The 16,022-nt window shown below is 59.2% G+C and overlaps 1 protein-coding gene across 24 annotated transcripts in view; it reads right to left on the minus strand.

The window, feature by feature from the left end:
- The window catches only part of NCOR2 (nuclear receptor corepressor 2), a 245,887-nt gene that overhangs the window by 90,295 nt on the left and 139,570 nt on the right, over window positions 1-16,022 (minus strand). For 21 of the 24 annotated variants that reach the window (XM_037744259.1, XM_017544426.2, XM_037744276.1 and 18 more), the window contains 5 exons: window positions 15,650-15,822; window positions 14,758-14,851; window positions 11,819-11,997; window positions 7,674-7,728; window positions 5,122-5,220 (listed from right to left, as the gene is read on the minus strand). In XM_037744259.1, the coding sequence (XP_037600187.1) occupies window positions 5,122-5,220; window positions 7,674-7,728; window positions 11,819-11,997; window positions 14,758-14,851; window positions 15,650-15,822 (600 nt within the window). The remainder of the gene's footprint in view (window positions 1-5,121; window positions 5,221-7,673; window positions 7,729-11,818; window positions 11,998-14,757; window positions 14,852-15,649; window positions 15,823-16,022) is intronic. The other 3 variants (XM_037744263.1, XM_017544443.2, XM_017544438.2) reach the window with 1 other exon arrangement.

Genomic DNA, 16,022 nt, shown 5'->3' on the forward strand with positions numbered 1-16,022 from the left:
GGACCCCTCGGAAACTCCCTAAAGACATACATGGTGGTGGCGGAGGTGCTGAGAGAAAGAGCCGCTGACCAGCTGCCGCCCCCAGGAGCTGGGGACACGCGGTGGAAGAGACACAGGCAGCGGCGCAGGGTGCTGGGCCCGGAGCATGCTCAGCTGGGCATGTCCCACCTTGGGACTCCCACACACCCCATTTCAGAGGTTGTCTCCACAGCAAAGACCAAGCCTGGCTCACCTGGGTCCCCCCACCCAGCATCCAACCCCCCACTGAAATGGAGCCTCACCATGAGCCCTTCCACAGCCTGTCCTCACAGGGCCCCGCAGAGACCACAGGAGAGCCGTGGTCCTGCCTGGAGGGTCAGGGCCGGCTTCCAGAAGGCTGGCTTCATGGCTAGTGTGCTGCGTGGGGACCGTGGGGACCTCAGGGCCTCCCTCTAGCTCCCGGGGGAGTGTGCCGGACTAGAACCCTCAGTCTGCCACTCGCCAGGTGCCTTAGAGGCTCCCTCACTTCCCGGCGCCTCTGTCTCCTCCTCTGGCCAGTGGGATGATCACAGGCCTCTCCCCAATGCCGGCAGGGTCCAAATCATGGCAGTAGGGATGGCGCTGCGTGACTGTCGGCCGGTACCATTACTGCCATCATCGTCATCACCGCCACGGTGGCCGGCAGCACCCATCCCCATGCCCTGGAATTTTGACAAGGTTCCCATGTCTCGTGAGACTCCCAGGTCCCCTACTCAGCCACCAAGTGGGCCAACGAATATTGGCTGAGACAACCTAAGTCTCCTTCAAAAACTAGAGGGCCCGGGAAGGCAGGGAGAACCTCACCTGCTCCCCTCCAGAGAAACGTCACGGAGAGGGGAGCTCAAGCTCCCTCCTCCAAGAACACATCGGGGACGAGGCAGGCACCATCCCCCGCCGCAGGCACCCTGCCCCTGAGGCTGCAGGGCTCATCTGCTGGGCAGACCCAGGTTTTCCATCTTCCCATGGTGCCTGGGGAGGGGCCCATGTCACGGTGGAGGGAAGGGACTGTGTCTGCTCACCCAGGGACCTACAAGGGAGAGAGGTGCGTGGACAAGTGTCCCAGGGCAGCTGTGAGGGGAGTGGGGCTGCGCAGGGGCCCGTGTACTCCATGGCCTGGGATTCCCGCCTGATCACAAGGCCTGAGCTGCCAGGGTAGGTCAGCAAGAAGGACGGGACCACAGAGGTGTCCTGGGCGCCCGTGGTGCCTGGAGCACAGGGCAATGGCTCCCCAGCCCACAGTCAGTGACCAGAGTCCCAGATGTCTGTCCCACCTGCAGCTGCCAGCCACATGGAGGCAGCGGGTGGTGGGGGTCGTCTCGGCTCACCTCCCCACCCAGTTAAGGAGCAGCGGGCTCTGTGTGCTCACAGCGCTGGCCCACCCAGAGCGCCCCCTGCACACACCTCCCGTCTGTCACCGCAGCCGTGTCGGGCCCACCCCAGGCCTGGCACACCCTTGTCTGGGTAGACTGATGAGCCGTGTCAATGGCTCCACAGACCCAGCCACAGACAGAGGCGCTCAGCGGGCGGCAGTCACTGCACCTCCACCTCACAAGACAGGCTGGGCCTGAGGCTGCCGTGGATTCTGCTCGATGCCTGGGGCGGAGGGGAGTCTCAGAGCTGGCACCTGGGCACCTTGTTTATCCCATGGTTGTGAACCAGGCCTGTGGGGGTGGCAGGGCAGTGGATCTGCCCAGCACAGAAGCTGTTCCAGGATACGAGCGTAAATCTCCCCCCCTGGCAGGGCCCAGGCCATGCCACCACCTCCTTAGCAGCCGAGGCTGATCCAAGGAAGGGGCAAGCCCGGGGAGACAGGTGCTGTCCCCTCACTAGACAGACAGGGACTTCCGGCCCCGCTTGCTTCCTGCCGTCCTTCTGAGAGAGGCAGAGCAGGCAGGCACCATGTCCCCATCCTGGGAGCCCCTGCCCGGAACAGCAGTTCCAGCAGAGCATAAAACCCCCCAGCGAAGCCCCACCAACTCCCAGGCACTGCAGACACCACGGCTAAGCAGGGACATCTACAGTGCAAAGAGGGACACAAGTCCTCCCTGCTATGGAACATTCTAGGGCTTCCCCGGTGCCCCAGCCTGGCCCAAGGATAGAATCTCCTCCTCCATAGTCTAACCCAGAGGTTGTCTTCTGGCAGCTGGGGGTAATTTCAACAGCAAATATGAGTTGTGCAGCTTATACAGCATTTAGTTTTTTTTTCTTTCTTTTTTTTTTTTTTTTTTTTTGTAATGTGATCTAAGATTTAAAATCTGGCAATTTCAATACAAAACTATAGATTTCCAGATCCTCAACAAAGATCAGAACACCTAGAAATTCAGGACCACTGGCCAAGTGTCAGCTGGAGCTGAGAAAGGGCCTAAGCTCTGCAGTTAGCCACAGGCCTCACCACTCCCTATTGCCTCCTACAGACAGTGAAGTCAAGTGCGAGCTGTTATTTATTGAGTTTGCACTTCTATTTTTCGCAGGGTAAAAACAATCTCTATTTATCCATCAAAAGTGAGCCAAAGAAAGAAGGTCACATAATTTTCTCAATTTCTTCATTCATTTAAGGCCCTGGGAGGTACCAGGACCCCCTCGATTCCAAAGACTCGGGCTCCCTGCTGTTCCTGAAGACACACGCTGTCTCCCATGCTCTCTGCCTTTGCACCTGAGGGCCCCATCTGGTCCGACTGAGGGGCTGCTCCTCAACTTCCTCTTTGGGGCCCTTTATTCTGTGGTCTTCAAGGATGTGCCCCGCAACGCCACCTCCCAGGGAGACATGCAGCACTGACTTGAAGCCACCTGTTTACAACCAGCATGGAGCTCCCTATGCCTGCACACAGTAAACGCCCAATGGACGGATGAGTCCGCAAACCCGACATTCACTCCACTGGACACTCACTCTGCCAGGGCACAAGCCAAGCCACCACAACAGGAGACGCACGTGTCAACACCCCCATCTCCCTAAACCACCCTGGTCTCCCCACCTCCCTCCGTGCAAATGTGGCTCTCACACAGGGGGAGGGGATGGGCCTCTGCTCTTCAAAGCCCCCAGCCCAGCTACCAGGAAGGGCTTCCACCATGAGCCCAGCCTCAATGGCCCCCCACAGGTCACAGGAGGGGACCTGGGAAGCCCAGCGAGAGAATGAGCATACAGTAGGTGCCCAGCAGACGCCCAAGGATGTTTTCCAAATACATCTCGAGGCCTTTGGCCACCCTCCCTTTGCCACAATCCCCACTGCTCCCTGCTGCCTCTCATGCCTCACGTTTCTATGCTCCCTGCCTGGCACTTACTTGAGTTTTTCCCTCTCGGTCCAGAAAGTTCCTGAATGTACTTCAATTTCAAAAACACCATAGCACGCGGTGGCTCACACCAGTAATCCTGGTAGTTTGGGAGGCCGAGGCAGGTGGATCACCTGAGGTCAGGAGTTAGAGACCAGCCTGGGCAACACAGTGAAACCCCGTCTCTACTCAAAATACAAAAAATTAGCAGGACGCAGTGGCGCATGCCTGTAATCCCAGCTACTTGGGAGGCTGAGGCAGGAGAATCGCTTGAACCCGGGAGGCAGAGGTTGCAGTCAGCCAGGGTCATGCCACTGTACTCCAGCCTGGGCGACAAACCAAGACTCTGTCTCAACACACACACACACACACACACGCACACACACAGCTACATCTTTGGAAAATATACTCTGTGCCACTCGCTCTTGGTTTGATGTATCTGTTAGAAGAGCAAGCAGACTGGTCAACTCTGGCTACAGAAAACTAGACAGGAAAACCCTCTCTGCAAGCCAAACTCGGCCGCCCTTCCACAATCCCTGCAGGTGAAGACCAAGCTCGCCCCCAGCATCATGGCCAGATGTTGGGAATGCGGCTCGGGGTGGCTCGGGGAGTTTCTTAGGCTGTCGGGAAGCGGCTATTTCACAGCACACCCTGGGAACCCCCCAACCTGTGATGGCTGCTCTCTGCCCTGTGGGTCTCAGCCTCCGAGAGCCTGGGAGAGGGAAGGCGGGCAGCTCTGGGGAGGGGCTAGGGGATGCCAATGTAGGGAGTACCCACCTAGGAAAACCTTGGGGTCCCGTTATCCCAGCTCGTGCTATTCTTGCCGTTCGTCACTCTCACTGGGCCCCTCGGCCACTGAGGCTCCCGGGAAGGTGATGCCTCAACCGACTCCAATCCAGCAGCCACCAGAGTACCCACCGCCTCCACCCGCCTCCTCCGTGCAGTGCTTCCAGCATCTGCTCTGAGCTGATGCTTCGAGAGCCCAGACGCAAAACAAATTCTCCCAAACACCGAGTGCCCAGGATCCCCCTTTCAAAGGTGTGCCACTGAACCTCTCATCTCTACTATCATTTACTGAATATTTTCTCAAGCAAACTCCTTTTTCCTCTAACTCGGAGGTCAGCAGACTTTTTCTACGAAGAGCCAGATAGTAAACATTTGAGATCCTGTAGGCCATACACTTTCCGTCTTGACTCAGCAACTCTGCCAGAGCAGCAGGGATGCTGCCATGGTAATATGTAAACAAACAGGCATGGCTGTGTTCCAATAAAACTTTATTCACAAGAACAGATGGTGGGCCGGATTAGCCCCAGAGTCGCAGTTGGCCAGCCCCTGCTCTAGCGTAAATAACATTTCAGTCTCATTCCAAGCAACAGCGTCTGAAAACACAGTGGACTGAAGCACTGGCTATTTTTCTTTCAAGTGTGCATTAAGATAAACACGCACACCATTCACATTTTAAACACGTGAAGTTTGTGAACTACCCCAAGTCATCCTGGGAAGCCCTTACTTTTGGAATGCGGTCCTTTTACGCACGGATCACAGGTCACCAGCCAGGAGTCCAGGATTTTGCAGGCTGAGAAGGGCTGTGGCTGTTTCTCCCTAGCTCTCTTTCTGTCCTCTAGGGGAGGCCTGAGATAGCCCGGCAGGTTGAGCCCCCCAGACCTGCTGCCACCGTGGAGGGCAGCCCGCAATTACACTGCCGTGGCCAACAATTCCAAGGACAACGCGTGGAGCTGGTTACCACCAGCCACAGGGGGCGCTGGGCACCGAGCTTGTGGCCGCTGAGCCTGCAGGGAGCCGGACCCCAAGAAAAACCCCCGCCTCATCTCTCACCTGGCTCTTGCCACGGCGCCGATAGCTCCGCCTCACCAGGCTCTTATAGTTCTCATTCTTCTTGGTCAGGTAGTAATAGAGGACGCACTCAGCCACCGTCTGTGGAACAGAGAAAGGGACGCTCGCTGAGCAGGGTACGGCACGGGCATTCTGAGCAGGAGCCAGGAGGCTGGGCTCAGATCCCGACTCCTCCACGTACTGGCTAGGTGACCTCAGGCAGATGACCTAACCGCTGTGTCTCAGTTTTCTCATCTGTAAAATGGGAATGCTAATTGTACATACTTCACAGCGTTATCACAAAGATCAGATCAGTTAATACGTAGGTAAAGTGCTTGGGACAAAGCCCGGCCCGGAGTAAACAGGATGGAAGTCCTGCCTGCTATCACGATCGCCGCTGTTGCTATGGTTAATGACAGCGCTGACGTCACTGTACATCACCCCCAGCCCCTATGGGAAGTAAGGACTCCAGCCCACAGCCGGCCAAACTCAAGGCCTCGCCCAAACACGGGTCCGGGTTCTCCTCTCCTTGGCATCAGCCTCCTCTTCCTGCACAGCCTCTTCCAAGCCTTGCATGTCTCTTCCTGCGTTTCCTTCTCTGCCTCACTCTTTTCTGTGTAGACTGGGTCCGAAAGCCGGAGCAGCCAGCCCTCCATGAACGCTGGCCAAATGGGGTCAGTAAGAGAGCAGCCTTAGAAAGTGATGCCACAATGTCCCCACCTGCGGGCCCGGAGCCCAGCTCATCAATGCCTGCAGCCATTCCCCCTACAACGTCAAATGTTTCTGCAACACTCTGGCCAGTGCCAAGCCAGGACCCCACCTCCGAGGGCCACTCTGTGAGGCCTCTGGGCTGGGCCTCCAACCTCACTGCCCTTAACAAAAAGCCCCCAGCTGGTGGCCTCCTGGCAGGCACCACCGCCACAGGGGCTCCCAGGTGGCCCCAGGCTATACCCTGCCCACAGACAGGACCCACACAGCAATCAGGAAAGACATTTGATCATCAGATGCCAATATTTGCAATTCAGGGGGTGTGGGTGCCCGGCTTCTCCTTTAACAATTCAGGAGAGCTCCTTCCTGCGCTCAAGAACGACAGCCCGGCTCCGGATCGCAGCTGCCCCAACAGACAGGCACAGACTGGCTGGTCCACCCGGCTCCTGGCCAGACGTCAGCCTCACTCACTGTCAGGGCCCGCCTGGCCCCGCCGGCCTCTCCGTTGGCAGCTCCTGCTCCAGACCCCTCTGGAAGTTCTACTGAAGCCTTGTCCTCAGTTGCCTCTCAGCCAAAGGACACCATGAAGTCTACCCCCAGCACAAAGCCACCTGAGCCCCTCGTCCTGAAAGAGGGCTGCTCACTGGCCAATTCCTGAAACGCCCTGCTTCCATGTCGGGGAGCCCTAACCTAGAGTCCACGGTGCCGTCCACTCCTTTAGGGAGACGCCGTCACTTACTCAGGAGACGGGCTATTTATAGGGCTTGTTTCTCCACACTGGTTTTTCAGGCATGGAGAGATTTTTCCCCACACTGCTCCGTCCCTCTCCTTCTACGGTTATCAGCTCACGAGGGGCAGGCGCTGGGATCAGCCGTCCTTGCAAGTGACTGCCTCATCCTCCCGACCTCCCTCCTACAACCGGGAAGCCCAAGCAGCGTATCCACTGTCCACCAGGCTGGGGCAGGCAGCCCCTTCTCTAGAAACATGATTCGGGGGAATGCTGCCGAAGACACGGGCGGCCTTCCACGCCACTGTCGCGGGCAGCCTTTCTCCTCTGACCCCAGGACGCTGGGGGAAGGCCCGGGGGCCACGTCCAACACGCAGCCTCCTCCAGCCACCTGCTCCCCACCTGCAGCCTCTCCAGGCCCAGTGCCACCAGCTTTGTGGGTGCAGAAGAACGGTCTTCTCATTCTCCGGGGACACTGTCTACCGGCCAACTGGAGCAGCTCCGGGCTTGGGTTTGGCACCAAGTGGGCTTTAGGCCTCACTTCCACATAAAGCCTTGTCCAAAGAAGATGGGGACTTGAGGGCCACACGTCTGGCTTGGCATTAGGGGTGTCAGAAAGCAGTCAGTGGCCCTCAGAGGGACCTAGAAAAGCTGTTCTCTCCAGTCCCTTTGAGGCAAGCCACTCCTGCCCATGAAGACGTCACCAGGACGCCAGGCGAGGCAGTGCTTCCAGAGCCCACCCCCAGTTTGTGAGGACGCTCCACGCAGCCTTTGAGGAGCTGGCAGGAGAGCCTGCCAGGCGGGGCACCGGGGGCTCCGGGAAGCCTAGCCACGCAGCTCTCCTGGGGGTTCCGGGGTTCCCAGGCACTCAGTAACCTAAGGCTCCTCCCCCAGGAGGCCAGGGCGGGGCCTGCACTGATCTCTCAGAAGAAAGGAAGGGAGGGAGGAAGGGAGGAGGGAAGCATGGCAGCCGGAGCCAGGGGCCCAGCAGGCCAGGGCCTCGCAGGCAGGGAGGGAGGGAGGGAGAGAAGGAGGGAGGGAGGGAGGGCCTCCACCCCAAGTCCACGCAGCAGTCCATGGAGGTGGAGGCCGAAGGAGCATAGGGCAGGCGGCAACTCACCTTCCTCTCCAGGAATGACGCGATCAGGCCAAAGTTCTTGGGATGCTGCATGAACCTGTGGGGAGAGATGGGCGGGCATGAGACCCGGCCAAGGGGGGCTTCCCTGCCGGGCGGCCGATCAGCTCCCAGGCGCCTGCCATCTCCACTGGCCCGGCCTGGCGGGCACCGCCCCACTCGGAGCAATTAAGCCCAGGGGGGTGTGGGAAGGACTGCTGCAGCGGGCGGGAGGGGTGGGGACCCGGGGGTAAGAGAGGGCGTTCCTTGGAGTGAGTCACCGGCTTTAGCGCCTTTGAAAATATATTTGTTTGTCCTGCTGGAGGCGGCTTCCAGGAAAAATGAGGACATGACATACAGCTCTTTGGTGGGGTTCCCCCCCTTTTAAAATCCGCTTTTGTTTTTCTCTCCAGCTGGATCTAGGAAGCAGGGCCTCGCCTGGCCCACATGGGGTCTGCTTGGGAACACGGCAGGACCCCCCCAGCCTGGTGGCGGCTCGACAGCCTGCTGGGCCTCCCCAGGAGAGCTGGGAGCAGAGGCTCTGAGTGCCCGTGGGGCAGCAGGAGGGGTTGGCCAGCCAAGAAGGCAGCAAGTATGGACCTAAGTAGGAGCGCGGTGGCGGGGCGCTGGCACCATGCCACCTGGCTTCCTGCGTAGCCAGGAGAATGACTGGGAAACCACTGGGCCAGGCTGGAATCTGAGCGCCAAGGGAGCGGAGCATGGGGGCAGGGATGTGGGTCAAGGCCTGCTCCACCCCCGGGGTGCTGGGTGGAGTCCCTGGCCCCGGCACAGGCGATGTGCCACAGCCCCACAGCCTTTGTGGGGAGAGCAGTGGCTGCTGGCGAGGCTGGACCGTGGGCTCCCATGGAGGGAGACTGAGGGAGCACCAGTGCCCGACCTGCCTGGCCCTCCAGATGGTGGGGCAGGAGGCCAACAGGCCCTGCTCCTGCTTCCCAGCCCAGCACTCAAGGATCCTGAACAGCCTCTGCTCTCTTCCCGGTGGAACGGCAGGCTTCCCCGGCCCGGGATCCCGCCCAGCGGCTGGCAGGGCCAGAGCCATCCCAAAGCCCTTCTCTTCCAGGCAGGAAGAGGCCTTCCCTCCCCATCCCTCTCCTCGTCCCAGTGGCTTTCCTTCCCTGCTAACCCCTCCCACGGGGCTTCCCAGGCACAGTGGGGGCTCCCAAGAGACCAGGAATCAAACTTGGAAATGTCCTAGGTCACCTGTTCTCCTCCCCCCAAGACCTCACTTGCACCCCCTGAAGTTTATTAATAGTTTCCTATGCCCTGCGCACCTCACCACAGCTGAACAAGGAAGGCGCTGTCGCTACGCCCATTTTACAGAGGAGGAAACTGAGGTTCACAGGGGGAGTGGTCACATGACCAGCACATGGTGGAGCACCACTCTGTCAGCAGGTGCTTTTCAAAGCCCCAAGTCCCATCAATTCCTCTGCACATGAGACCACAAACCAAGCCCACGCTCCTTGAGGGGTGCAGGTGGCCAAGCTGCGCTCACACAGGGTGGAAGGTGCACCAGCCCCACGGCCGGCAGACAGCAGCCCAGCCCGGGTCCCCCGCTCTTCAGCCACAGAATTAACAGAGGGTGGAATATCAGACCTGCAGAGCCACATGAAGTTTTACAAAAGGCTGAAGCCACAGAAACCACCCCAGAACATCTTTTTTTTTGTCTTTTAGAAAAAATAAATACATTAAAATATCATGCCTACCGGGGGAATTCTAATACCGAATGCAACGGTAATTCTTAACACCCACGACTGTCCCAGCAGCACCTCCCTCGTTTAAAACTGTAAAAAGCATTTGATGGAGAATTCGATTTGATGTAAAGAGATCGGGCCTGCTATGGCGATGCTGTAGGCACGAGCCACAAGGGAGCCGAGTACTCCTGCTCCGGACCCAGCCTGCTTGCCGTGCAGGACCACTGGTTCTGTGCTGTGGGCACTCAAGGGCACGCGACCCCACCCCTCTACTTTCATGGAGATTTCAACGTTTCCATCATCAAAAGCTATTCTTAAAAAATGTTTTCCGGCCAAGTGCAGCGGCTCACGCCTTTGATCCCAGCACTTTGGGAGGCCGAGGCGGGTGGATCACAAGGTCAGGAGTTGGAGGCCATCCTGGCCGACATGGTGAAACCCCTTCTCTACTAAAAATACAAAAATTAGCCGGGCGTGTTGGCATGCACCTGTAGTCCCAGCTACGTGGGAGGCTGAGACAGGAGAATTGTTTGAATCCGGGAGGCGGAGGTTGCGGTGAGCCGAGATCGCACCCCTGCACTCCAGCCTGGGTGACAGAGTGAGACTCCGTCTCAAAAAAAAAAAAAGTTTTCCACCAAAGACCCACCTGGAACACCACCAGGTCCTTTCTGAGATTCAGTATCGGCACTTGTGGGTCTGTCCACCCCTGCCGGGGACCCAGAGTCACCTCATCCATCCCTCGGGTCCTGCCTAGAACCTCTTTGGGGCCACAAACCTGGACCAAAGCCCAGGGCCTAGGGTGGAGACAGCCCAGCAGAGCGCTGGGGACAGAGCGGCACTGCTTTGGAGGAAGCGCCTGTCTGGAGGCAAGGCCTTCTCCAAGGCGGCACAGTGGCCTGCCGGGCGGATGCTGACGTCAGGCAGGGACAGGGCAAAGTCTGTTCCCAGCATGCCCTCTTGGCCAAGCACGGGGGCCTCCGTCCACTCCTCAGCTTCCCACTCTCCTGCCTCCCAGGGGTCTGGGGTCCTGTGGAGGTGCTCTGTGACCTGGGCAGGGAACCCAGCCCTTTCCATGATTACACAAAGCCTGTCCAACCCACAGGCCGCATGCGCCGAGGACGGCTTTAAATGCAGCCCAACACAAATTCATAAACTGTCTTCAAACATGATGAGATTTTCTTTGCGATTTTTTTTTTTTTAAGCTTAGCAGCTATCATTAGTGTTAGCGTATTTTCCGTGTGGCCCAGGGAAGCCAAAAGATAAGGCTCCCCGGAATTACGGCACACTGTCCCCAAAGCGTGGGGTGGCTCAGCAGGGCCCGCCATCTCCTCTGGGGGGCCCGGGCCAGGAATGGAGGTCTCCCTCTGCCTGGATGTCACATCGCAGACCCTCACTGTGAGGTCTGACCCCCTCGAACACAACTTTCAAGTCTTGGTCTTTCTCCGCCTGGTACCTCCACAGTCACCTGTGCCAAATATTCCATTATTTAGGGGTTCCCCCAACAAGCTTCGCCTCTCAGAACCCAACTCCCCCCACCCCCCACCTCTGCTCTGCACAGCCCCTCCCTGGCCCCATTCGCAGCCCCTTCCCCACACAGACTCCCCATTCCAGCTGGGGGAGTCTGAACCCCGCCTCTGCTGTGCTGCCTTTGTGAGCTGTCTGAACCTCTCTGAGCCTCTGTGTCACCACCTATGTACTGGAGTGGGCCTGCTGAGCTGTCATAAGGGACAGGAGGGGGAGATGCACAAAGCCGAGAAGATACCAGCATAGCAACGGAATCACGGACCCACCCAGCCAGCGGCTACTGTCAAAGACAGAACAAAACAGAAACCTCCAAAAAGCCACTGGCCAGCCACGGGCCTGCTCCGGCTGCAGCCCAGCCTCTGTGTCCCTCCTGCCTTGTCCTTCCGACTCTCAGCGCCCCGTCTTGCACACAGCTGCCCTTATGGTTTGTACTAGGTTGAAGTGTGTCCCCAGAAAATGCATGGCCACCCAGAACCTCTGAATGCAGCCTGATTTGGAAATGCAGGCTCTGCAGATGTGATTCAAGTGAGGTTGTGTCGGGCCAGGCTAGCCCCTGAATTCAGTGTGAGTGGCGTCCTTACAGGAAGGGGGAAAGGCGGAGACAAAGGTCATGTGGGGACAGAGGTGGAGTGTGGACGGATGCATCTAGAAGTGCTGGAAGGCCAAGGACGCCGGCAGCACCAGAGGCTAGGGAGAGGCCAGGACAGGCTCGCGGCTCCCAGAAGGAACCGACCCCACCGACACCAGGATTTGGACTTCCAGCCTCCAAAACCAGGAGAGAGCAAATTCCTGCAGTTCGAAGCCCCGTGGTGGGTGGTCATTTGTGGTGGCAGCCCCAGAGACAGCGCAGGCCTCAGCAGGATGGGTTTCTGGGACTGGGGAGGGCCGGGAGGCCGGGCCAGGGGGTGGAGGACTCACTTCTCCCGGAAGGTCTCCTTCTCCTGCTCGCTCCACATGTTCATGACCTGACGGTCTTTGTACACCTTCATGGGGTCGGCCATGAGCCCGTTCATGTTGATGAACTTGATGCGCTGCTGGTCGGCGTCGTACAGCATGGGTGGGATCACAGCCAGCTGGCGCATCTGTTTCTCCAGGTTCTGCAGGGAAGCAGAGGGCAGGGTCAGAGTGCCCGGGGGCGAGGTGCTCCGGCTGCCTGGCCGGCCAGCGGACCGGGGAGACACAGAGGGTGCGGATGTTCTGTGCCAGGGCAGGGAAAACAAAACAAAACGCAAAACCGACAGAGGAGGAGAATGATGAGTTTACGCGTAATAATAGCTCACTCTGGGGGCAGGGAGAATGCAAAGGCCTCCCGACAGGTTTATGGTGGGCAGGACTGCAGATTAAACGCAGAGAGCAGCAGCCGCCTTCTCGGTGGTGGGAGGGGAGCCATGAATCTTCCCCTTGGAAATGCAAGTGCCATAAAACTGCAGGAAGGATGCTCAGCCCAGCTGGGCCCAGGGAGCCAGGAGACGGTGGCCTTCCAAGTTCAGCAGACAGGAGTGGGCCCTGGGTCCGGCGGCCCCCACGGTATGCAGGCAACCCGGGGGCGTAGAGAGGGTCTACCACCTCGCTGGTGAACCGAAGCGTTTCCCTCCCCCGCACCCCACACCCCCTTCTGGCAGCCGCCCCTTCGAAGGGCCCACCTGGGATCCGGACTGCCTGGCCCCAAGGGTGGCAGGAGCCAGGCGGCCGCTGCTAATGCACTGGGAAGGCTATTAAGAGGCTCCCAGCCGCCACTCAGCTGGGCTCACTTCCCCAAATCTCGCAGCCAGCCAATTACTGGCGATTAATTACCCATTTCCGGAGGCAGGCGAGGGCTCAGCGCAGCCAAAGTCAGCCAGTTCAAACGATCCGGCCACCAGACCGCCCACACCCAACCCCTTGACTCAGTGTGCAGGACTGCCAGCCACGGACCAGGTGCAGGACACAGCTCTGACCCCGGAGTGGGAGAGGAGCCCCCCAAGAGGCCAGCATCTGTCTCCCAGACCCTGGAACTGCCCTCTCAACCCCCCATACAGAACACCAACCTTCCTCGGATGTCCCAGAGATGTAATAATGGCAGGACCCCTGGCATGGCCACAGCAGAATCATCCCTGGCAGGCCCTCTGCTCCGCCTCCCACAGCTGCCTTCCTGTCCTTCCCATGCCAGGCCTGTGCTCTGACCGCAGAAGGCCCCCAGAGGGATGGCAAGTGCCTCTGCTCCGGCCCAGCCTCCCCCGTACACTCTGGGGAACTCAGGTCACCCCAGGCTGGCTGGGGAAGTTTCTGTCCCAAATTCCACTTCCACCCTTTACCCCGGACACAGTGTCCTTGACGCCCTTGAAGACTCTGGTGGCTGCATTCCCATGTGGCTGGTGTGTGTGTGTGTGCACGTGAGTGTGTGAGTGTGTGTGTGTGTGTGTGTGTAACAGTTGTCTCTGGTGCCACACCCTTGGCCATCAGGTGAGGAACGCAGAGGACAGGGCCCGGCCCCCTCCTCCCAGTGCACACCAAATGCACATCCGACCTCTGCGGGATGCCCATGAGTGCATGGCGTCGGCAAGGCCGGGGCTGAAACGCCTCTCTGGTGCCTGGCCTTCGAGGGCCCGGCCGCGGCTTTCTGAGCCCTGCTCTCTGTCAACTGGATGTTGTTTTAAACAAAAACGTACCACGAGAAGTTTTAAAATGAAAAATAATGCTTTAATGGCCAGATTCATCTTTGGATTGCCTGCGTCAGAAGCATGTGGGTGGCCGGGTAAAAATGCGGATTCCTGGGTTCTGCCCCAGACCAGCTGAATCGGAATCTCTGGTGAGAAACTGCAACTCAGACCAGCCGCCCCTCCCGGAGCCCCTCCCCTTGGTCTAAGCTGAGCATCGGTATCACAGGGGAGCGGTTCTGCTGCCCAGCAGAGCCCTCTGCAGCCAGGGAGGGGCTCACTGCCTGTTCTGTATGGGAGGGGAGCCGCCAGCCACATGGCTGTCCAACTCCCGAGATGTGTCAGAGGCAACCGAGGGACTGAACTGCTAATTTTATCCCATTTTAATTAATTTTGATTTCAATAGCCATGCGTGGCTCTGCTGTGCTGAGCTGAAGGGCTCTAATCTCCCATCTGGACAAAGCCCTCCCTGGACCAAAGTCCCTAGCGAGGAAGAAACGTGGCGCAGGTGCCTGGTGTCTGTGGTGGTGTTGGGAACAGGGGGTAGTGTTATCATGGATGCCTGACCCAGAGGACCCAGGAGGGGACAGGCTGATACCAACCCCTTCCCCAGGAGACAAGGCCACCCCTCTGCTTCCTGGCCATCTGGGGGCCCCAGTGACAGCAGCCAGGGTCACCTAGGCTGACCTGTGGGCGTCCCAAGCAACCCAAAGAGGCCTGAGATTCTTGCGCGAAGGTCGTGGCTGTGTGGACAGCTGACGTGCTAGGAACTCATCGCCCTGCCCCCTGCTCCCCTCACCCCACCAGGCTCTGGGCCCGAGAAAGCTGACCCTGGAACCTACAGGCACCCCTGCTCCTTGGGCGTCTGGTTGGGCTCAGCCAATGGGAAGTTCCAAAAGGAGGCAAGAGATGGGAAGAGTGAGAGGCCGGGTCCTCGTTCCCCAGCCTCCTCCCTGCTGTGGCATCCAGGAGCACTGGGGCCCTCGCTGAGGAGGGTCCTGCCACCCTCCCTCTCAGACCCGCTAACACCCCTCTCTCCACTAGCCCCTGAAGGCCTGGGATGGGCCTCGGCTTCCTGAGGCTGCTAGTCCTGGGTACCTCCATACCCACCTTGATTCTGCCCACACTTCGGTGGTAAGCCCCTTGATCTGAGGCACCCGGGAGGCGCTTTCTGGCTGCCGGGGAAGTGGGGCTGAGGCTGGAGCCAGGGCCTGGACTCACCTCCTGCTCCGAGAGGCCATCGATGATCTCCGACACCTCGTGCTCGCTGCGGGCGGCCGACATGGACAGCCCACTGCCCCGCTGGCCCACCCTGCTGGGGACCAAAGGGACACACTCAGGACCGGCCTTTTGGTGGCTAGGGACACTGGCAAGCCCCCACAGTGCAGCCCTGAGCCCATGCCCTCCCCAAAGGAGGAAACCAGCCCCATACCCAGGGGTCCTGGGGAGACGTGGAGCCCCCACCCCAACCTAGCAACCCTAAACCCTGTGACACGGGCAGCTCAGTCCCTTCTACTCTCCTGAAACGCCCTGAAAAGCCCAGCTCTGCCTCTTTAACCCTGGGGCAAAGTGTTTCTCTCTGTGCCTCAGTGTCCCCCATCATATAAGGATTAAAAAGTGGCACCCAGCTGCCGAGATACGGCTTGTGAGTTCAGCTAAGGGTGAAAGCTTTGTTATTGTTACAAATGAATTGCCTTGTCTGTGCATCCAAAGAAAAATGGCCATAGAACCACAGCGGCCTGTCCCAGGCACCTCCCGACACGGGGCCCACCCAGTCCCCACGGCCACTGCGGGAGGCTGGCAGCCTGGTCTCTTAGCCACATCTCTGCCCTTTGTCCCACACCAGGGATCTCAGACTCAGCCGCCTTCAGGGCCATGCAGGTCCCACGTGAGTGAAGCTGGCAGGTGCAGGCTGTGGCACAGGGCAGGGGTGCTTGCCACAAAACGGATTTAAGTTCCAGTTCCAAGCAAGCGTTAGGCCGAACAGGCACCCCGTGACACACGCCAGAGGCTGGCCAGGCCCCGGCCGCCAGGCTCAGAGGCGGCTGCGCTATTCTGTTTCACCCCGGCCGGGCTGCCTCTGTCGAGGACGCCTGGCGCTGGCCCCGCTCACCTCTGCATGCGCTCCTGCAGCTCCCGCTGCTTGCGGATCTCAGGGAACTGCTTCTCGTAGTACTCGCGCACCTTGCTCTCCTTGGCCCGCCGCCGCGGGTTGTTCTCGATGCGCTCCACCTTCTTCTCCCAGGCCTCCATGAGCTGGTCATAGCGCTGGCAGAACTTCTGCTCCTGTGAGGGCACGGAAGGGGTGCTGCAGAAGATGCTCCTGCACCCGGCACCCGCCACCCCGCTCCTGAACAGTCACACGTGGGCACACACACAGACACACGCACACACACACAGGTAGGCACAAGTCACACAGACACACACACGTGCAGTCACATACATGCAGCCAGATACACACACACACATGCAGTCACAGACATACA

This window comes from Cebus imitator, unplaced genomic scaffold (genome assembly GCF_001604975.1).
Source record: "Cebus imitator isolate Cc_AM_T3 unplaced genomic scaffold, Cebus_imitator-1.0 Scaffold169, whole genome shotgun sequence".
Taxonomy (NCBI): Eukaryota; Metazoa; Chordata; class Mammalia; order Primates; family Cebidae; genus Cebus; species Cebus imitator.